The 23,587-nt window shown below is 37.5% G+C and overlaps 1 protein-coding gene across 1 annotated transcript in view; it reads right to left on the reverse strand.

Annotated features, from left to right (window-relative positions):
* Nucleotides 1–23,587, reverse strand: part of OCA2 (OCA2 melanosomal transmembrane protein) — a gene marked incomplete at both ends in the record, with an annotated part of 205,850 nt that overhangs the window by 98,831 nt on the left and 83,432 nt on the right. Inside the window, 3 exons of the mRNA XM_079544452.1 lie at nt 5,160–5,264; nt 5,759–5,818; nt 10,567–10,694. Of these exons, the coding sequence (XP_079400578.1) occupies nt 5,160–5,264; nt 5,759–5,818; nt 10,567–10,694 (293 nt within the window). The remainder of the gene's footprint in view (nt 1–5,159; nt 5,265–5,758; nt 5,819–10,566; nt 10,695–23,587) is intronic.

Consider the following 23,587-nt stretch of genomic DNA (forward strand, 5'->3'; position numbering starts at 1 on the left):
AGGCAATTGGTATGGAGACCAAACATGCAGCAGGCAAGATTTCCAGTAGCCCTAGATCTCAGTCACTACCAACCTTCAAACCTAAGAAACCTCAGCTTTAGTTGGGGAAAACTTTTTTTTAAATTTCCACTTCATTGAGTAACTGATTGGTTTGAAAGAAAGGCTTAATCAGTGCCTGTAGAAAAATGGTCATTAGCAAAGGGAGAGGTGATAGTATTTTTGACCTGTTTCTGAGATGTGCAGAAATTTATTAGACCAAAGGAGAGACTAAGAATAACAAAAATGAAACAGTGAGAAACCAAGCAGAAAGTGATATATGGAAATAACTGTGATTTGTCTTAAAATTAATGCTTTCTCAGAATCCAGAATTTACATTAGTGGTTACAGTTATCACTTTTAATCCTCCATTTTGTCCTTTGGATACATTACACAAGTCTGATCTCAGAGATGGAGCTGCTGCTTCCTGAAAAATGTTCTCTGTTTTAATGGCTGAATGATGCTCACCATTTTCTGAATGCATGTGTTCTTTTGGTGAGAAACAATATGTAGGTTTTGTGAAATCCCTTACTTCACCCTCCCTAATGCCATTGGTGCTAATCATCCCTCCTAAAGTCTTTTATTGGTTAACCAAGATAAGGTAACGTTTGAACATTTATTCCTGAATTGTACACTGCCTGAAGATAGATATTTCCGTTTAAGGCCTGAAGAAAAGAGCATGCCAGATATTTTGCCTGTTTATTTTTTTTTCCATGATAAAGTCATGAAAGATTTCAATCTTTGTTTCTCTCAAACCACCACTTCCAGAGCACAATATGCAGTTCTAATTGTGGTTGCATTTATTTCAGTGCGGTGTTTTGTTTCAACATGAAATGAAATAATTTCAAACACAAGTAACAAATCCCAGAATTAAGACATCTAGCTCAATTTAAATACAGCATTTCTTCCTGCTATGCAATTTTGACCCAAGAAGCAGAGACAATTATTTACTTCCTTGGAATTATTTGCAAGTATCTCAATGTACTACAGATGCGTGACACAATCCTACACTATGCAGGCTAGCAACATTTTTTAAATTAGATGACTCCTTCTGTCATGCTCTGCCCTGCAGACATGGAGAAGGTGGGTATGTAGAAGGCATTAAAATGACAATCCTATTTTCTTGCTTTTGAGTTCAATCCTAAAGCTGGTACCAGTGAGATCTCAAGTGCAGAGCAAATAATGCCATTTTCACACCTCATTGGTGAGAACTGTGTGCCAAGCAGAGGTTTATAGTCCTCCAGGGGCCCCTCTCTAATTACAGCACTATGAAGAACATGAGAAGAAGCAGCGCAGAGATTCCTGGCAGAAAGTCAGATGGGTGATTCTCTGCTAGGTATTTGCACTAGAAATGCACAGTGCTCCCATCAGAAAGTTTAGTCTTCTGTTTACTGAAGGAGCTCAGCTCCACGAGTTCTCATTGACCAATAAATAAATCCCTATTGACTGAAGACACAAAAACAACTTAGAAGAAAGTCTGTGATCAAAGGTTTCAAACTTTATCATCTTTTAAGCAGAAAGATTCATTGCATCATAACAAGAGAAAGTGCAGTTTTGTAATCTGACTAGTTTCTAAAAATTTTCTAGCTCTGCTGGAAAGTTTGGTATTGAACTACTTCACATTACAGCTTGATTGGCAGAATCTAAATAAAATGTGTGGTACAGCTCACAAAGGAAAGCCTAATCACCTTCACACATTCTATATGACTATCCATCTCCAAGTAAACAGAAAAAAAGAAAACAACATAACTATCAGAAATAATGAATGTGCTTGGAAAAAGTAGAGTGTTCTCAAACACTCGATACAGAAAGGTGTCAGTCATTAATCTTATTTTGATACTAAACTGCATTTCTCATAAGCAAAAATGTGATCAAACTGTTACCATTTTCACACCTTACTGCCACAACCTCTTCTCTTAATTACCAAAGAGTAAATTGAATCAAAGCCTTTATCCTATTCAACTATGTCTATGAAAAAGCTTGCTCATGAGCATGACACTCTCCCAGTCAAGGAGACAGAAGAAACAGCTCTTTTGAAATTGTGAAGACCCTTTTCTGAAATATAAACAGAAATGATAAATTAGCTTAGCTTATTGAACCTCAGATATGCAAGGAGGAGACCAAAGAGGAAAGGCACTTCTACTCTATCAATGCTACTCTCCTCCTGGGGTGGCATAAGCTATTTCTGAGAGGGTTTAATTTTATTCCTCTCAAATTTAATCTTTGTACAAGTAATCTCAAACTACCATCATGCAAAAAGGACAACTTAAACATTCATTCATGTTCATGGCATATATATGCAGCACAGTACAAGGCATCAAGCTATATTGCCCATCTTGTCTACTTATGCAACATGATGGTGAAACAGCAACATACATCTTTATTTTAAGGAGTCACTGCTGTTCTACAACTTGAAGTTTCACAGCACACATTTTGCTAAGAGCTAAATGTGTTAAAGATGTCTTCTCTGTTCAAACTGCAGAGAATGTGCATTAATAGAAAAAAAAAAGCTATTTCTAGGTTCTCAAGTTGTTGATGTTCGGTCTGTCTACAGTCTGCTAGGGTTCAGTCTTACACATTTATTGAGCACTGAAATGCAGAACATACATCTTCAGCAGGACAGAAGGAAAGAAGATCCAAAAATAAAAGGCACTAAGAATATAAGATTCTGATGAAATTTTCAGCAGTGTAAATGAAATGATTCAGATATTTTAGAGGTAACAAATAGTTGTCCCAAAATTATCTGCTTTCTAACAACAACCTGTCAGTGACCAAGTCACCTTGCAGCCAGGTGATTAATTGAAATTGCTCGTTACATTGTATTGAGGAAACAGTATTTAAGCTCAGCTAAGAGAAGGATTTATTACGGCTATATATTTAGTTCTGGCAATAAAATAAAAATATAAGCAGATGGCTCCAGCATATGCAGCTGATAAAACATGTCAATTAAATTAAAGAGTGTGCTGATAATTAAATCACATCACCTAACATTCTAAGGGCAGAAATCTGTGGCTATTTAAATGACAATACTAGGAAAATACAGACTTTAAAAATGAATGAATATTCTTGTTAAGGAATGTCACTGTGAGTTTAGCCTTTTCAAAAAGGAATTAAAAATCAGAGGGTTAATAGAATGACACATAGAGCATCAGAACATGATTCACCACATTTGTTATTCAGACAAAGGCTAGATACACAATATGGGGGAAAAAAAACACAATCTTGCCATTCTAGAATTAAAATGCTGAAGACTTGGCAGCTAAGGTTTTGGATTATCAATTTTTTATGCATAGAACATGTTGTGGGTTGCTTAATGCAGCTTCCAGATACATTTATATATATTAAATTTGTCACTGCAACACAGTTCTTTGCATACAGAATTCATACAGTTTCCCACAAGGGCTATGACTAATTCAAAATTTGCTACAGTAGAATTTATTCATATTAAAAAAAAAAAAAAAAAAAAAAAGAAGATTGATTTTCCTATAATGTGTGGACAGCTATCACAATTGCTAGGCATGTTTATGCAATTAAGTGTAATAAACAATCATTCAAATACTCTTAATTAGAAAGCTGTATCTTCACTTTCCAGTGCTTGAAAATAATGTAAAAATCTTGGGATTACTGTACAGCAAGTAAATTTCAATCTCTTCATCCTTCTGGGGGGCAGTTTGTGACCTTTGCATTCATGACAAGTTATGTGAAGCAAAAAAAAGGGGATATGCTCTGAAAACTGTTTTGCTGTTTTGTAGATCCAATGTTTTAGTTTAATACAAAGTTTTACCAAGACAGGAACAGTAAGAGTGAACAATTTATAATCACCTAATTCACTTCAGCAACTCAGTGCACTGTTTCAAGTAATGCTTTCAAAAGCATCCCCTGTAGCTTAAAATTCCTGTTCAGTTCTGAGATCTTTGCAGAGAATCCAGTTTAACTGCCTCTATACACAAATTCCATACTATACTGACACTTTTGATAGTGATGTTGTGCCATGTTTACTCTTGTCCAGAGCAAAGAATAATCCACCAATTTTGCACTGTTGCACTGAAAAGGTGAGGTAAGATGTACAAGGATAAGATGTTTCAAATAATAAACTAATCTGGTTTGTACCATTTAGGAATTTTTAGTATACTCATAGTCTCCTTAAAAGAAGTTTCCTTTCTTTCCTTTCAAAATACATCGAAGTCTTGTTGATCTCTGTGAATGCAGCTGTTTGGTCCTTTTTATTACTCCAACTTTCACAGACTAGTTGGATATGAGGCAGAACCTTTTAAGCTAAGATTTTTGCATTATTGCTTAATAGTCCTTAAGTGTTTGCTGGAAGGTGACTCATCCTGAACCAGTATTCCTCTTCACGCCTATTGTTTGCAGTCTGTTGTTGTTAAATCAATATAGTTTAACAGGAAATGCCACAGTAATAAAACCAAAGTACCATAGTAGCAAATAATTACAGAGCAGTTGCAAATTTATCCAAACTGTTCTAGGCCCTGTATGAAGTGTCTTAAACCTTGACTCAAAGTGAACACAGAACATGGTGTACAATTAATAATTCCTATGGTATAATGAAGGAACTACTGCACTTTAAACAGAGATCTTGATTGAACAATTCTATCTGATCATGCCCTAATTTGTTAAAATACTTACTTGCTACTTTTCTGATGTTAAGACTCAGCTGCTGAAAAACTTGTTATGTTTAATATGATTTGCTGTTTTATGAACTAATTACATAAGTTAGTAACAGAAGGTTCAAGTATTAGCAAACATTAGAAAACATTAGTGTAATGTTAGAGGGAAAACAGTTTGAGGGAAAACATTGACAGATGCAGATGGATAATGGAAGTGTCCATCAAAATACAATTTTACTTTTCAGCTATGTATGTTGATATAGCAGGGTAGGAGAGAAAATGCAGAAACTCAACTCAAACAGTGAAACTAGTTCCACAGCCAACTACAGCTGTTAGCAGCAATGGTGAGGTAGATGCCTAAACAGCGTGAATGAGCTTGTAACAATGATGAAATCCCAGAGAATAAAGGAAATTACAACATAGCACATCATAACCAGTAAACTTAGCTTCCTTCTCAGCACCAGGAAGAGGAAACATCAAACCTACAAGGAATCCTACCATTGTAGCTGTAAATGGGATATTGTCAATCACAGACGAGGCCAAAGCAGATACCCAGAGCACTAAAATGATGGCCACTGCCAAGCGCTGGTCCTCAGGAACCACCTGGAATTAAAATAAGTTAATTTATGACTTTGTGAGATCAGTATTGCTGCATCTCCCTAATGGCACAATCACACAGGTGTTTACAGTTTAATTTACCAAGACCTATTATTCCTTCAGGCTCTGAATAGGATAAGCATTTTAAAGAAAATAACCTGTCATTTAATAGCACAATTACTAAGCTTTTTTCCGAGGAAAGTAAGACCAATAGAAATAAAAGGATTGATATTTCTGATACTCATGTTTCAGACACCTGCACCTCAGCATTTTTTTTGTTGTTGTTGTTCATTAACCTACAGAAAAGGTTTTTCTTTTTCATTTATAGTGACATTTCTTCTAGCTGTGTGCAGACATACACGCCCAAAGTACAACATCCCTTCTAGGTATTGCTGATGCAGGAGTACAAAATTCAAAATGAAAGTACTTTTCAGTATTATTCTATTGGAGTAAAGCTATTTTCCTTGCCTGATAAACTACTGTAAATATTTCAAACATACCTTTATTAGCAAAGCTGTCTGTTCTCCTATGTAGTCTATTAAATGCAGATGAGCCAATGCCTAAAAAAAGACAATGATACCAACTGATGAGGTATTTGCTGCAGATAAATTTTTCCAATGAACATAAGCAAACACAAGTCATTTTCATCCAAGATGTTGGTATTCATCTCATGTAGCTTTTACAGCAACTTTGCAGTTTGTGGAAGGAATAGACAAGACAGAAATTGTAGTTGTATTTGTAGAAGTGAGTTGCACCAGAAAGAGCAGTGAGATTGCTTAAAGAGCATGGGGCACAGGCATTAGAGTACAGTTGAAATGTAAAGATTACATTCTTCAATGAACACGTTTTCTGAGGATAACTGATTTTTTATCCAATGGCCCCAAAACCTTGGATATAATTGTAACCATAATATAGACAGTATTGTGTTTAAAAGGTCGGATGCAATCAGGCATCTCGTGTTCAGACTCAGGTGAAAAGAGAAAGCAAAATATATTTTTCCATTAAACAGCTGCATCAGACCAGTAAAAAAAACAGTGTTGCCCATCAGCTGAAACCAAGCAAGAGACCTTAGATGGATGGAAATTGGAAGAGAGACAGCAGCACTTAGGAGACAGGAAAAACAGCTTTGTGATGGCACACAACCTGAGGAGGCTGTCCCTATAACCACTGGTCCGGGGGACAGCCAGCTCCAGCATGCTGCCCTCCCTGGGGGAGCAATTCCCATTTGCACAGAATGCCTGTATAATATCTCATGCAGCCCTGGTTACTATCATGTATGAATATACTCCAGTTTGATAGCTATGGCTTTGGATTCTCGTTGGGCAAACAGAAGAACGCAAACTGAGTCCTCACACCCCAGGAGAATGATCTATTCCTTCAAAAAACAAAGTGAAAGGAAAAATTTAACTCATGAGAGAGAGCCCTTAATTCACTTTGCTTGTATTTTTCTTACAAGTGTGCAGAGTGAAGCACTATTTTCAGGTTGAATGGGATACAACTATCTCTTGACCTGTCTGTTTTTCAGGAAAGAAAATCACATTATTTTTTATTCAGGCTGGACCTAGGTGGCTGACTTGTTTTCTGTTTTCCTGCCACGACAGAAAATCAGTTAGCTGAGACATTCTGCTGACTGAGAGCAATGCTACACAGAGCTGCAGAGGTCAGCATTCACATGTCATGATGCCAGAAACAATAGGCAGTCAAACAGAGCCCTTCAGAGTCATCACTGGTAAAAATGAATAAATAAATAAGTAAAATTGAACTCGCATGCTGTCAATTCTCATGACAGAGATGGATGAAGGTCCTAACTGGTACTGAGTGGTGCAGTGTAAGACACAGTAACATCAGAATGACAGCATAGCTGTCATCCAGACCAGCAATTCCTGCACCTGTATCTCAGCTGGGCAGCAGTGTGCAACTATCTGGGTACCACCAGCAGCACAGGGCACCAGCACCCATCTGCTGCAGGAGCAGAGTAGGCAGGCTGGTAGTTTTCAGCTTGCCAAGAGAGTGGGAGATGTAGAGGTAAAGGCAAGGAAGCTCTGATGCATACAAGTCAGGACAACTCACTGAGAAGATCCGAGGGAGCACTCTCCCATTGGGAAACATAGGCCAGCAATGCTGGCGCAGAGATTGCATTAATTTTTAACAACGCATTGCACAGGAAAAGCTATATCTACATTTAAACACGCAGCATAGAGAAAACAAGTGACAGGTGATAAGGCTTTTAATAACATATGCATTCACCCTACATTAAAAATAATGACATTTTTTCATTGCTTTAACTTTTCAGGATAAAGTTTTTTAACAGTTTTTTATAATCTTAAGTTACAGCCTTGACTTGATGCTATTGGAGTTGCTATACGAGCTCATTAACTCAATGTTTATCAAAGTCGTTTTTAAAATGTATGCAAAAGAAATAAGAATGAGCTGTCACATTTTTCTGTGAGTGCTTTGTGTTCAGACTCAAAAACAAACTTCTTAACACATAGTTGTCAGCACACAGAGCTCGGCGTTATATCTTGTTAAGACTGCTGCCTTATTATTTAACTATCCAACAACACAACATATTTCTTTTCAGTAACACTCAACATTCCTTTTGGAATCCAGACATGGCACTACAAAAGAGATATTCAGGTAAGAGGGAAGCGAGGGAAGGATGTGTACATTGCTCCTGCAATAGTCAGTCTGCAGGTAGCCCATCACATTAGAGATGTGACAGCACTAATCACACAACCAACTTTAAGATGTCTACAATATCCAGGCTAATTGCCTGCAAGCACCTAGCTGAAAGGTAGCAATTAGCACTCTGCCACTGGATTCCCAAGGATGTAAGCTGCACACAGGGTCTCCAGGATCTTCCTGTGCACTCTGAGAGGAAGAGATATTACTGCACTAATTGGTGCCTTCCAGCATATGAGTTCCCGAGTGACAGCTCAAAATTAGAGCCTTACTGCTGAAAACATCAGGTAACATTTTAGATAAAAGTTTATACAGAAAAATTTGCATGAATCACTCTTATGGGGAGGATGTCATGATGACTGATGTAAATAAACTCTGCCTGAAGGGACTGAAGGTAATGTGACCATTTTTGACTGAACAAAACAGTGTACCCTGAGAGGCACAGGAATGTATGTCACAGAAAGATGTTATAGTCTGCAACAGCCAGTTCTGAACAAGTACTAAAAAGACAGTTGTAAAGATAAATTACCTGAGGACACAATTGAAAACAAGAGAGATTCAAAGGATATACATCTTTTTCATTGCAAAACATCTACCAGACTGAACTGACAAGCACCCAAAGGCAGAGTCTCCAAGAACTCCTGTGTCTACGAAACTTGTTACATTTTCCAAAGCATATTGCAGTCTAGGTCCCACACTGGTTTTTAAATATACTTTCTAATAGTAAAAGGAACATTTCTAGCAGTAAGAAATAGTTAGACAGTGGGAACCATCCGAGATGAAGGTTCCTATTCCCCACGAATAGGAACTGAAAAGTGCAGAGAGCCTGAACTGTGGAAAGATTCTCCATACCTCAGTGCGCATATTTACTTTGACTTCTTTTCTTGACATGGTTAATCTTAAGAAAAGAAAAATGCCTTGGCAAAGAGTGCCAACTCCTGCTAATCTGAAGGATAAGGAATGACACATCCATTTTTCTTATTTTTCTGAGTATCTTTCTTATTCATTCATGGGAGATAAATGAATATCTCCCAATATTTTTTCTTGACTATCTGTAAGAGCTTCTTTCATGACCTTAAATTGCTGTTATTCTAAGCGCCAGGAAAAAGAAATCTTTCATTAGCAAACTATTCACTGGTGATCTGAGAAACCATAAGAGTGAAGTTCAGTGAATTATAACAGTCATATCTGAAGTCTAACAGCAAATGGCAAGTAAGTTGCTGGGGTTTTTTTGTTTTTGTTTTTTTGTTTTTGTTTTTTTGTGCTTTACTGTTATTGTACAGTCACACAGCACTCAAATCAAAACTGTTCAAGCTAAAACAATAAATACGTCATGGAATGTAACTAATACACTGTCATTGCAGCAGTAAAACAAAGTAAAAAATGGCTTCAAAATGGATCCCCTATGAGAGCCAGAAAACAGAAGGACATACAGAAGCTGATATAACGAACTGAATTGCCTGTCCCAATAAATGTGCTATAAATCAAAATTTCCTAATGAGTTCTAGTCCTTCTAGCTCTCAAACAAGCTTCTTAATCTTAATCAGAGTTTCTTTTCATCTTCTCAGAGGTTACCAGATTTTGACTTCCAGTTTTGGAATTAATTAGAGTTAGCTCTAATTAATTAATTATTCACTGTTTGTAGTGAATTCAAATTTAGGTTTTTTGTTTGTTTGTTTGTTTCCCTCCTGTTTTTATAGATCCCAACTTACAAATTCTTGAGTTCTTTGCAATTACTAAGGGATATATGAAGGTGTTGTATGTTATATTCCAGGCTTTTCCCAGACTACTTATACAGACATTTCACTACCTATGGCAGTGCCAGTGGTCAAGGGAGTTTTATCAGCCACCTTTGCAAAACTTGACAACATCACTAAATGGAACAAGTAACAGCTAAAAAATCCAGAGCATTCTAGGGAATGCACAGACACCTTATTGATATGTAAATCTGAGTATTCATACAAAGATACTCCAAGTATTTGAGGTAAAAATAAATCCATTCAATCTATATGAAAGCACCAAATAAACAGGATAAAATGTTTCTGGGTAAAGCAGACCATCAGAAACAGACAGACACAAAGAAACTACACAGTCAGTTGCCCACAAATCTTGAGTACTGAACATCTTTTTCAATTACAATTACAAATTGAAATTCAGTGATGTTACCCTTTCAAACCATTCTCCTATATCTGTCAAGCCAATTGATAGCCTGCATGCAGCAGACAATATTAGAAGCAGTTTTCAACTATGGCTTGTGCTCTTTTATTTCTTCTGTTGCTTGCCTAAATAATTTCAGAGTAAACACATAAATATATATAAACCATCTGAACACAGGGGCCACAGACTACCAGGAAAAAAAATTCAAGTTATTGGAAATGTCTGTATTGAACGAACACAGCAAATGCAGCAGAACAAAAGTGGGACCAGGCATAGAGTGAAAAATTATTCAGAACCAGCTTCCAGCACTTCACCATTTCACTCTATACAACTGCGACTGCATTCAATCTTCACTGTGCCTATGGGATTGAACATACAGGATGCTTCTGCCTTTCAACATATATGCTCTCATAACTCACATTTTAAGTCGGTTCTAACTGCTCAGGCTTTAGAAATCACAAAATCTTACCTCCATGAGAACAAATAATGCTGCAAAGAAAAGAAGGGTTGCCCATTCCACTCTGCTTAATATCATCTCAAAATCATGGATGTCTGCTAGCACTAGCAGCCAAATGGCTCCCAAAATGGCAATCCAGCCTGCAGAGGCAAAAGAGAGAACATCAGGAAAAGAGAGAACAATGCTTCACAATTCACTTGCTGTTTACAGCAATGTAAAAGTTATAGTATTGCATTTTTCAGTTAAAGGTTTTTTTGTCTCTAGTGCTGTGCCAGGTGAAGTTCAAACATAATCATAGAATCATAGAATTGTTTGAGTTGGAAGGGACTACTTAAGGTCACCTGGTTTAACTCGCCTGCAGTGAACAGGGACACCTACAGCTCGATCAGGTTTCTCAGAGCTCCATCTAGCCTGACCTTGAATGCCTCCAGAAATGGAGTACCCTCCAAAAATCTGGACAACCTGTTCTGGTTTTTCTGTCATTGCTACCTGTAATAAACTTCCTCCTCAGATGCAATCCAAATCTCCCTTTTTTTAGTTTGAAACCATTTCCCTTTGTCTTCTCACAGCAGACCCAGCTAAAGAGTCCATCCCCTTCCTTCTTACAGCTTGCCTTTACATACTGACAGTTGCTCTCAGGTCTCCTCGGAGCCTTTTCTTCTCCAGGCTGAACAGCCCCAGCTCTCTCAGCCTGTCATCTCAGGAGAGGCATTCCAACCCTCGGATCATTTTTGTGGCCCTCCTCTGTACTTGTTCTATTCAGTTTGTGTCTTTCCTGTACTGAGGACTCCACATTTGGACAAAGTAGTCCAGGTAAGGTCTCATTAGTACAGAGTAGAGGGGCAGGATCACCTCCCTTGACCTGCTGACCATACTTAATTTGATGCAGCTCAGGATATGATTGTTAGAAGATAGATAGAAGGGCTCTGCAGCCTCCTGAAAGGCTCAGTGCAGCCCCAGGACATTGAAGAATCAAGGGCTACATGCTGTAGAAAACAATCTCAGGAAGTAAAAAACTCTTTGAAGCAGCACAGAGATCAGCTTTAAGCAGCACAGGAGATTCTCTCCAGACAGGATCTCTCTATACAGCCTTACATGTTAAGACGCATTTTGGTAACTGAGAGAAAATGCAGAAGAAATGTGCAATCAGACAAAGAACATAATTCATGAATCTCCTAGCAATACTCACTTTCTCTGCACGTCTAAAATGCATTCTGGAGCTATTTGATTCCTCCTGAACATTTCATTCTTGAACAGTAGAATGAGACTTCAAACAAGAAATAGATAAGTTTTCTTTTTTTTCTCCTTGGGATGATGATCTTTTTTTCTGCCTTTCTTTTTCTCTTCTTTAACTTAAATAGTAGTTTTTTTTCTTTAATGAGTAAAACCAAGATACATAATTTGAGGCTTTTTAATGGCATGGAAACAAAGCATCCCACCTCTTCAAGTCATTTCTCCCTTTGTTGTGACTCTTTCAGATACCTGGTGCTATTTCATATAGTCACTGTTGAAAAGTGATGAATTCAAAAAACTGCAGAACAAGTAAGGAGGAAAGAATAACAATCGCTGCTGTCAAAAAACTTTAAATCACAAACTTAAAATCAAATTTAAAGTGTGACTTAGGGAGAATAGGTCTCTGCTACGCAGTACATAGATGAATAAAGTGAGCAGTCTACAGCAGTCCTCAAGAACAACGGGGTTGCTCCTCTGTTAGGTTAAAGAAATAGAGATCCAAAACCATCCAAGAGCTTAAGATCAAAATCAACCTCTATTCCATTTTAACCTCATGTAAATTTCAGAAGAAATAAAGAAACCAAAGTTTCTGCCTGTTCATGAAGTAAATGTTAATATTAATATATATTTTTTTTCAAAATGCCAAGTCAGTAAAATCTGATCTTGGTGCCTCATTGGAACCAAAATCCAAATTCTCATAGCCAGCTTTGCTCATCACCAAATACTGAAACATTACCATGCAGCAAGCTGAGAAAGTTTGGTCCCTACTTTCTCACAGTGTTATAATTAGTGCTTGGTCAAAAGTATCTCATGCATGAACATTACACTGCAAGAGAGGAGGAGAGCTAAAGCCATCACGAAAGAGAGAACCAGGTGGAAAAACCCATCTGGTCCCTCTCAAAAGTGTCATAAGAAACTGCTATGTCAACTTGCCCTTCCTTCATTCGAGGCAGGCAGACTCCAAAACCAAACCTTTGCCCTGCTGGTTATGAAATGTGGCACAGACAGGGTCAGTCCACTCTATATCACTTGCAGGCAGAGGGATGTCAAGTAGCAGAAAAGGTCTGGTTCAGCTGTTATCAAGAGGAAAGCTGGACGTTTGCACTGGAATAAAAGATGTATAGATTTTGCACTTCTTTGAGTCTTTCTCTTTATAAAAGGAACATTTACTTCCTGTGAAGAATTGGTATTTCTACCACCCATTGAGAACAGACTCCAGGGCTGACCTCAGAGTGGCAATACTCTGCATTCCTCGAGTTGAATGCTGGATCATGGCAGAAGCCGATAATGGGTGCAGATTTTTTTGTGCACCTGGTCCTGGGTATGCATGTAGCTTAAATGTAGCAATGGCAAAGCTCATACAGAAGGTCTTCCAGGAAACTTTTAAAAGTACTCAGTAGTCTCATCCATATCAAAGGCATTTGCAGACTGCAAGATCAGTTACAAATCACAGGGACAGGAGTACAATAGGAGTCTCCATAAAGGCAAAAGAAAGTGAGGAGGAAATTGTCAATTCATAGAACCATGAAGGTTGGAAAAGATTTCTGAGATCATCTAGTCCGATCATCCACTTACCACCAATCATGCCCACTAAACCATGTCCCTCAGTGCCACATCTATGCAGTTCTTGAACACCTCCAGGGACAGTGATTCCCTGGGAAAAACCACTAGTAACTGGTTGCCAGCTGGATCTAACTCCATTCACCACCACTCTCTGGGCCCAGTCCTCCAGCCAGTTCTTTACCCAACAAAGAGTGTATCTGTCCAAGCGTGTACCTGCTTCCCCAGAATACTGTGGGAGACAGAGTTGAAGGCTTTATTAAAGTCCAGATTGACTAAATCCGGAGCCTCTCCCTCATCCACTAAAATTTCTGACACCTACTACATTTTTTGCAATCTTCATCGATACTTTCTACCTCTCCCCAAAGTAAAATGAATCTGTCCACTCAAATTAAATAGCTATTTTCACTAAACACAAAGAAAGCAGTATGGATGTGCACCAGCTAATTTCAACTCTTAGGTGTCCACCAAATACCAGTAAAATACAGTGGGACCAACTCTTCCTTAAGTATAGATGGCAGCAATTCCTGTTAGAGGGGAAACTACAAGAGGAAGTAGACAGGTGCAGACTGGGAGCTCAGCAGCAGAATTTTACTGCTATTTTGCACACACGTAAGTGACATCATTAGGTAAAAGGGAGTGAAGGATTAAAGAATAGGAATTTTTCAGTAGTTCTGAAAAATTTGTGATGAAACATGGGCATTATTTCTAAATTCCTGCCTCAACTTGAACATATTATATAGAGATAATTATTCATTAAAGCTAATGAAATACAAATGCACTAGAAGTTGATAAGAGTCAGCATTTTCTTGCACCATGGGCTTTAGCAATATGCACTAGCTCCATGCACACAGCTTAGAGTGAGAGAAGAGTGGTCTGTTTCTGAGAAATACAGATGGGTAAGGAATGTGTCTTTTTCTGAAGTACTCCAGCAAGTAGAGATCTCTGGAGAATTGAAGATGTCAGCTGCCAGTTTGGGCTGTACATAGCTTATCACAGTCTACATGCACAGGCTTTTCTGAATTTGCTATCTTTGTAGTAACTGCAAAGAAGAGATATGGGTACCTGTCTCCCAGAGGATGGGTACAGTACAGAAACAAAGAGAAGGAGAGAGGAAGGATGGAGTCTCTCAAGGAGTTTTGGTGGGGTTTCTGTAAGATCCCCCTTTATGACATGGTTTGACTTCAAGCATCCTTGCACCTGGACAAGAATAACATCTTCCAATACTTGAAGGACACAGTAGTCAGTGTAGGCTATAACTACTTGATTGACTGCTCTCTGTCAAACTGTTTGTCAAAGTAAGCTATGGAGCCTGTACAGACATGGCAATCTGCGTCTCTAAATGGGCTGGTGTCCAGAGGCTTTTTTAAGTAATGTTCTTTTAAGTATGTTCAAGATAGCAAAGAATATCATTTTATACGTTTTATACGCTTGAGTGTCTCTGCATTTGCTTTGGATTCAATTTGAAAGATTCCTCCATTTTCAAAGAACTGAAAGTACCAGGATGCATTACAGACTGGCATGACTGTTCTTTTACTTTTTAGCTTACTGGGCCACAAGAGAGAGCCAGGTAGAAGAGAAAGAGTGAATTTTAAAAAGAATAACTTCTCATTACTACAGTGAAAGCAAAGCCCATTTATAGTTCCACAAACTACTTCTTTTACTGCCTTTCAGCGCCTCTGTTTCACAACAATTGGTGTTCTGGAAATATAATGCAGGGAGAAACTGAATCTAAATTCCATTTCTGCACTGACACAGCACCTGTTAAAGACAGTGACTGTTTATTTTAGGAAAAATAAAATGATATTTAATTATAAAATGCACCTTGAAAAATTATAATGCATTCTTCCTAGAAAATAGTCTTGTGTCTTCTGCCAGAAACCAGAAAAATGGTACAGCAGAAATAGCTTGAGTGCTTTTCTTTTCTCATTCACTTTACCCAGTAGGGAAAATCACATTTGGAATAGTAAATAACTCATGATGAGAAGAATGCAATTGCAATCTTGCTAAATAAAAAATAAAAACCCTATTTTGAAATAATCAAGCAAAAGAACTAGAAAATATAAAACAATCTAATATTATCAAATAGAAGTACAGAATATGTGGGAGGAAGGTAGGTGAAAGGGAAATAAATGAAAGGAAGAAAATACTGTGTAATCTGCAGGCCTTTCAAATGCTCATTAAGAAAAATCTGTATTCCTTAGTAAAAGTAATTCCATCTGGCCTAGTAGCAGCTGAAACGTATAATAAGTTTCCTCCTAACAATGTGAACATGCAGGTACTGTATGTTTCCTTTACGTGCACAGAATTTGAAATAATGTCTTTCCACATGAATACCGAGAGCGCATTTATAATTCATGCTTCTGGAAACTCAAGTGGTTCTTGAGATATTTGCAATGAAAACTGAAGCCAGAATAACACTGTGCCACTTCAGTGCTGGCCTGGGCAAAAGAGAGTGCTGCTCAGGTTAGACAGGTGCAGGATTCTATATTTAAACAGGAGTAGGTGTAACTGCCCAGCTCTAGGATGGGAAGCACCTGGATATTAACAGTCCTGCATGGAAGACAAGTAACACAGAAACTGAGCCCGATGGTCTCCTGAAATACAGAATCAGGGTTATGAATAACAAATCCTGTGAAGCAGCCTCTGCTCTCTTAATCCCCAGTAAACCCAGGGAAGATGCATTATGCTTAACCATTAGAAAATCCAGGGCAAAGAAATATGACAAACCGTCTGAAAACTTGGTTTTTGAGGAAAAAAAATTAAAGACTCTGGGATGCTTAGCTCAAAGATAAGACTAAATTGCAAGTCTTCAGGTAAGCACCGGCCTGCTACAGAGAGCAGAGAGCAATCTTTGCAGTGGCAGTAAAGGATAAAACAAGAAGAGTTAGGAGACATAATAGCAGCTAGGAAGAATCAGGCTACACAGTATTCAAAATCACATACAGAATAGGTGAGCAATGAGCACAGATCTTTAAAAATCAGCTTCTGATAGATGAAAATGTAATACTCCTACAAACAAAATGATGGACACAGATTTTTTTTAGACTTTTGCAATTGAGCAAAATGAGATATTCTTTTTCTCTGATCTTAGCAATTCTCTGTTTGCCATTTTGTGAAAAACAGAGACTCCTCATGCCTATAACATCCATAACAAGCTATATCTTTTGGTGCTAACCTTTGAATCATGGCTTACATGGCATATTAATGAATATAAGAAGAATTAAATCCAACAGTGTGCCCCATCAGCTTAATCAGAAGTACAATTACCTCCATAAACCCTCACAAATTAACCTGCTAGTCCTTCATACACCGAAGTGCAGATGTAATGTTATGTATGACACATTTGATTATACTATTATGCATGGATATAGAAATATTTGCATCAAACAACAGGATCAAAGACATATTTCCAGTACTGCTCATTCTACTCATTGAATATCAGTAGTCCTGAATATGAATTAAAATCACAGAATCATAGAATGGTTTGTGTTGGAAGGGACCTCAAGCATTATCAAGTTTCTACCCCCCTGCCACAGGCAGGTTTGCCAACCACTAGATCAGATACTAAATACTCGATTGTCCACAGCCCCATCATACCTGGCCTTGAACACCTTCAGGGACGGGATATCTACAACCTCTCTGGGCAGCCTATGCCAGCACCTCAAATACTCCATGTTTAGTTTTCTACAATTATTTTTTTAAAAATGTTGTCAGGTATCCCCAAAAATGTCCATTCTGAAATCATACTGAGTTCTTACAAACAACGTTTGTTGTCAACTGATAAGCACTTCGAACTGATAAGCACTTTGAACTTCATTTTTTAATTTTTTTTAACAGAATTACTCTCTGACAAAGCAACTTGCTTGTCTTTTGAGTAATCTCTTTTCATAAGCTTAGCATCATATAAATTGTTTCCAGCTGTTCTGTGCTATTTGTAGCACCACAAGGCTGTTCCTTGGTGGTAGAACGTAGAACCATGATAGTAACAGTCCAGAACAGCTTGCACCTGCATCAGGAAATGCCTGGTGGAATATAAGAAGATTGAAAGAACGAGAAAGAAGTTGATGTGAGAAAGACTGTTAAGCAAAACAGACCTGGCTGGCCTGAAAGGGTCAAACGGGGAACATGCAGCCCCTCCTGAAAGGGAAGGACTGTCATATGAAACTGGCAAGCATAAGTTACAGCTTCTTCGTTCCGTGACCAAGAGCAGAACATGTTCTGTGAAGAGAACGCCTTTTGATCACTGTACTGATCATAATACAAAAGAGTTAATTAAGTAATGATGTATTGCTGTCAGCCACATGAATGTTATCTGATTTAAGTATTGTATACTCCTGTAGCTAAAAGATATAAAAACCCTGTAACAACAATAAACTTTGTTTCTTGCACCACCAGAGCCTAAGCCCGTCTGTTCCAGGCGTCTTGAGCTGGTCTCCGTCATTGATGGAAACTATAACCCTATGCAAGGCAAACAAAACAGAAACCTGTATGAATAGAAATAAATTTTGAAGTGAAGGACAAGAGCATAGCATAAAACAAGGAGGCAGAGGAATAGCTGCTCTGTAATCACTGAATGAGCCTCTGTGCATTGGGAATAGATGGAATGGATTTTGTTAATTCTCCTGATGAATTCAAGCACAATACCATAAATAAGATAGGATGGCAACCAAGATAGATTCCTGTAAGAAACCATTACTAGCTTCCTTACTAGCTCTAGCTAGATGCTACATCAGCAGAGATGTGTTGAGATATAGCTGTGTATATTACACCCATCTAAAAGTCTTTTAAAAAATTACAAAATTACCTCAGTAAACGTTATTGAAACGAAGACAGACTATATTGGCAGAATCTCACTGACTCTAAGAGACAAAAAAAATTTAAGATGTGAATATCAAGATAAAACGAAGGTCAACATCTCTGGAAGAAAGAACTAAAGCACAGAAAGTGTACTAGCAGATATAATTGTTACTCTTGCCCAGCTTTGGTGGTAGAGGTTTTTTTTTCCACATCAGGTGTATGAACAACCACACAGACAGAATATTTTCCATGTTTATTTACGTGCCCATAAAAATGACTGTGCACTTTGAAGGGTGTAATTAAAAAAAAGAAAAAAAAAAAGAAAAAAAAAAATTAAAACCACAGGGACTGCAGGAAGATTTCTCCTATTTTCAGAGAGTGTTATGTTGAGAAGGAACAATAACTCAGATCTGTACCAAAGTGAGTTATATACTCAATGCTGAATGCATCAATGCTCTACTCCAACATTTTTATTTCTACAAAATAACTGTACATTTATTTTTAAGTCATGTTCATATACACTTTACAAGGATTGTTTTCAACATCACTGTGAATCAAAGATGTGCTAAGTCTTGTATGTGCAATTATGTCTACCCTCATTTTAAAACAATATGCATCTTCATGGTCCAACCAAATTTCCATGCTACATATTTAGAGATGAGTAGGTCAGGCATGTACAGAGCTCTTCTTGATCTCAATGTTGAAGTACTAGACAACTTAAACCAACACTACTGCATGTCAAAACAGCTAAATAATACAGGAATTAAGCAAGAGCATAGAGAAAAAGAGCACTAAATGAGGTCAAATATGCCAGAATCCACTCATGGCTGTAGTTAATACCATCTCTACAGTATTATCAGTCTGCTCTCTGTAGCAGGCCAGTGCTTACCTGAAGACTTGCAATTTAGTCTTATCTTTGAGCTAAGCATCCCAGCTGTAAGGATCTGAAAGGATCTCCAGAAAGGGGCTTCCAAAGAGAAGTACCTAAAATTATAGCCCGAAGATATCTTGCTACAGTAGGCTGACTACTCTCATCAGATGCTACAATTTGTTGTTCTGTTTAAAATTACAAGGTCAAAAAAAACTCCCAAACATTATTAATGAAAAGCAGCGACACAGCTTCACATATGTGGACTATTAATGGAAAATAATAAGAGAAAAAAATCACACAGGCAAGAGAGCACAGAATGAGTAATTGTAGCAAAAAAAAAATGCACTTCTGTGGATGGCAGCCAAATCCCGGACAAAAGCAAAGAAAAATAATTAACTATCCTATCAGTATAAAAAAATACAAAAGATGGTGCAAAATATATCCAAAACTAACAAATAGAAGACATACCTTATTTTTGTTTTGCTTATTTTTGCATAATTGGGTGGTTTAGTGCATACTGTTACCAATTCCTACATAGCTAGGAATAGCTAGATGCTGCGTGTAATGAACTACTTTTGACTTGAACTTAATAATGTAAAGGAATACGGATGTGAAGTAATAGAAAAAGCCTTGAAGGTGAGGGCATTGGATGATATCAACTGCCCTGGGATTATCAACAACTCAGCAGTTGCTAATAGCGCAGTCTGTGATGTGAGTCAAAACCCATTTCTGAGGTAACAAAAAAGACAGCGACCAAGTCTGTAATATTTATATAACTCTATATATGACAAAATTGCAAGGAATAAAGTTAAAAAAAAAAAAATTGATAATATTGAGCTCAAGTGGACTCAAGCACAAGAAGGAAGAAACCGTCAACATCAGCATTATACACCTCCCAGTAAAGAGGAGGAAGAAATCCCTGTAATACTTCTCCAAGTAAAATTCTCAAGGTATCTACAATTCATCACACTCTACTCAGCCTTGTGAAGCTTTACATCCTGCGGAGCATCAAAGGATACAAGGAATGTGTGCTCTCTTCTTGCTTTAATTATTTTTTTTATCATTTATTGTTTACAACAGATTTAATTCCATATTGTTAGTGGATTTTCTTTTGTATTGATTGGGTAATTCAATGTGCTGGTATTGTCATAAGCGCATGAACAATAAATGTTGTGTTTTGCTTCCATAGATAAAACCTTTAATTAGACTAAAAATAAGTTCTCAGTTTTGCCCACAAAACCATGTATATCACAACACCACCAACACTCTGAAAGCAGAGCCTACTGCTGTATACAGAGAAGGCATCCCCAGTCCAATTGTTTAGAGGACCAAAACAATCTAGCTCACACTACCTGGAACTGTGTGAAGGAGTTTCCAGGCAACCACAGATTATTCAGATAATATTTATAGCTATTTAGAAAAGGTCCATAAAACTTGGATCCCAGTCTGTGTATCCAGCTTCTTAATTCATCAAACCGCATTGGAAAGGTTTGCAAAAATACAGGGGAAAATACAGGGTTTAACAGAGTTAAATAGCTGAGAATTCATTAATATTTGAGCAGTTAGGCCATGCCCATAAGCTTTCCTCAATTAAAACTGATTAACATCACAGCCTATAGATAGCCTTGGAATAAATGTTAGATTCAGTGACAAATTAAAGAGCAACTTTTTACACTGAGGATATACTGGTGGAAAATGTTCTAAACTTAACATTGTGGCTTTTGGCATTAAGTGTACACTTTCTTAAATCTGTCATTCACTACTTTTTATAGCTTAATAGCTATTTGTCTCACCAGGATTTCTGGTGTTCTTCAGCAATAAATTATACATTGGTTTATCAAGCTGATCCTTTTTTTTCTTTTTTAATCCCAGACATTTCATGAAATAACCCTCAACAAGAAGAATACTTCTATAATGGACATTTCACAAGGATTGCATATATTCACCTGAAAGCAATCATTTCCAGAATATAAGCACACTGTTTTCTTTCCTATGGGTACAAACACAGTTTCATAACCCAGTTTGTTTCCTTTTGTTTATATGTTTTCATTGTTTGTAAGCAGTGATAGATTTCTATAACTCTACTACTATATATGATAGTAGGATAAGATGGTTTTATTTGTTTACCACCTCTTGTACAGAAAAATGTTCCAAAATAACAGTTTGAACAACAGTTCAAAGTTTTTACAGTTTTTCTTAGGCATCTGTCCTTGCACCACTTATTCAAAATGTTGCAGAAAAGAAAACGGAGGGAGCTGTTAAAATCTCAGCAGGATGCAGTAGTGGAAAACCTGATTTGGTTGTTGTAAGCCAAGTACATATTGCTGCAGAACTTCTGACAGTCAGTGATTCAACAGCAAATTTAAGCAAGTTTAAGAAGCTCTTTAGGGCAATGGAGGGCTTTCCTTCACTCACTCAGCGCCTGTAAATTTCAACAAATTTTCAGTACATTACAGAAATTAGTCAGAAAATACAATGACTGGCATCCCAAGGAGTGACAAGACAGCAGGAGTCTTTTGTATCTATAGAGATTGAAAACATTTCTTCTTGAATGTGCTGATAATAACATCAAAAAGGGCTCTGCAAAACGTGGCCTTCCAAACAAAAACCAGTCAGCTTAAATGAAAACAACGATTTCCCTCCTTTTCCACTATTTCAGTCACAGATTTTAAATGTTTCAACAATGTAAGATACAAGTTGTACAAATTAGGCAAATATATAGCTATGTTTCTCCTGGTGTGACTTCCCATCTGCAGCTGAGTCAGTAACAGTATCTCTACCCTGAAACCATCAGTATCTGATTTGTTTGCTCTTGAGTTTACACCTTGTTTCTTGAAGAAGAAAGCAAAATCTTCTGTTGCAGCTCTCTAAAAGCAGGAGAGGACTTTTCCCTGACTCAGAAATGACTGACGTGACCCTGAGAGGAGAGGATCCAGAGGCAGAAGGAAGCAAGATTCCTCAGATGCTTTACCAGTGCTTTATCAATAAAGTAATATCCTATAGTGGCTGAATGAAAGCACTCTAGAAGTCTGAAGTTTGCCATGTCTGTCTGTTTGAAGTCTCATTGTTAGCTTTTCACTGACATAGGCATTTCATAGAATTAGTCTACAGATGAACAGGTACAAGAAAACTGAATAGGAAAGTGTTCTGCATTTTAAGACAGTTAAGTATGCAAATTTATTAGTTAAATTAAAATGTCAATTCCCTCAAATTATATCAATGATTCCAGGTTCATTATGGAAAAATTGTTTGAAGGCTGGGGACTGATAAAGAATTCTATAATCTTTCTAATTCACTCTACCAAATGCAATTAAAAGTTATTAGATTTCTAACACTTAAGCCTCTGTATAAAACATTATTCTAGTAGGAAAATAAACACTGAATTACAATCTACTTTCATTTTTATGCAAAAACTTACTGAACAAATATAGCCAAACCACCAGAGTACAAGATGTGCTGTATTTTAGGAAATTTATTTCCATCCACTGGAGGACTAAAATCCATAGCAACCCACAGCAGTACTACTTCAGTAATGATAGTGACAGCAAGCATCAAGACCGTGGAACTCAGGAGTCATCAGTGAGATCTCAGTAGAAGTCTGCAGGTTCCATTAAGTGTTAATAGAATTATGTATATGATTTAATAACATTTATTTACTAATCTGATGGATTTACTATGAATACAGAACAGATAGAAACTAAATAACACATACAGCCCATGTTTACTTTCAAGATTGCAGCAGAAGATTGGGTAGTGAATTACAAAAACCTGCACTGCCAACCATGTCACTATCTTGCACTTATTTTACTGACATGAAGTAGAACAAAAAACCACTCTTCTGTTACTAGATTTCTTCTAGTACTCCAATTACCTTACAGTCTTGAAAGAATATCTTACTAGCTGCACATGCAATCAATGCTATGTGGTCTTTACTGACTGCATGTGGGTTTTCAAAACCACTTAGATTTTGGGTTTATTCACAAAATCTTATATGGTTCAGCGCTCACTTATCTGAGGCAGAAAAGTAAGAGTGAAAATTGATTTCTTAAATTGCTGGTGGGAACTCTTCAGTTACGCTCTTAGCCACAGTGACTTCAAATGCCTGTGTCTTCAATTTCTGTTTCTTCCTATGCTATAGTAACATTGCACTTTTGTGGCTATATTGCATCAGCATACCTTTTAACTTTTAACAACCAGTATTCTTTACTGAATTATCCATTTCTATCACAGCAGATACTCTGGAACAGGAAAGCTGCCACCATAGCAGGGTCACTGGAGCCACTGGCTGAAACAGTGTCCCCTCTCCTAAGCTCATATTGCTCCAGGCACCACACTTCTGCTGCACAGAAGCACTGTCAGGAAACCTCATAGTCCAAGTCCACAGTGAGGTCCCAGTGTCCCACAATCCCCCTTGTGTAAGTATTGCTTATAACTCAGACCCCTGTCTTGGACGGACCCAGCTTGTTTCATCTCAAACAAAAATAAGTACTTCTGAAGGCAATTTGTTGCAGGAATCACACTCAAACAGAAACAAGGGTGAGTCACGTTTAGGTCTGTGCTCTGTGCAGT

This window comes from Tetrao urogallus (assembly GCF_951394365.1).
Source record: "Tetrao urogallus genome assembly, chromosome: 1".
Lineage (NCBI taxonomy): Eukaryota > Metazoa > Chordata > Aves > Galliformes > Phasianidae > Tetrao > Tetrao urogallus.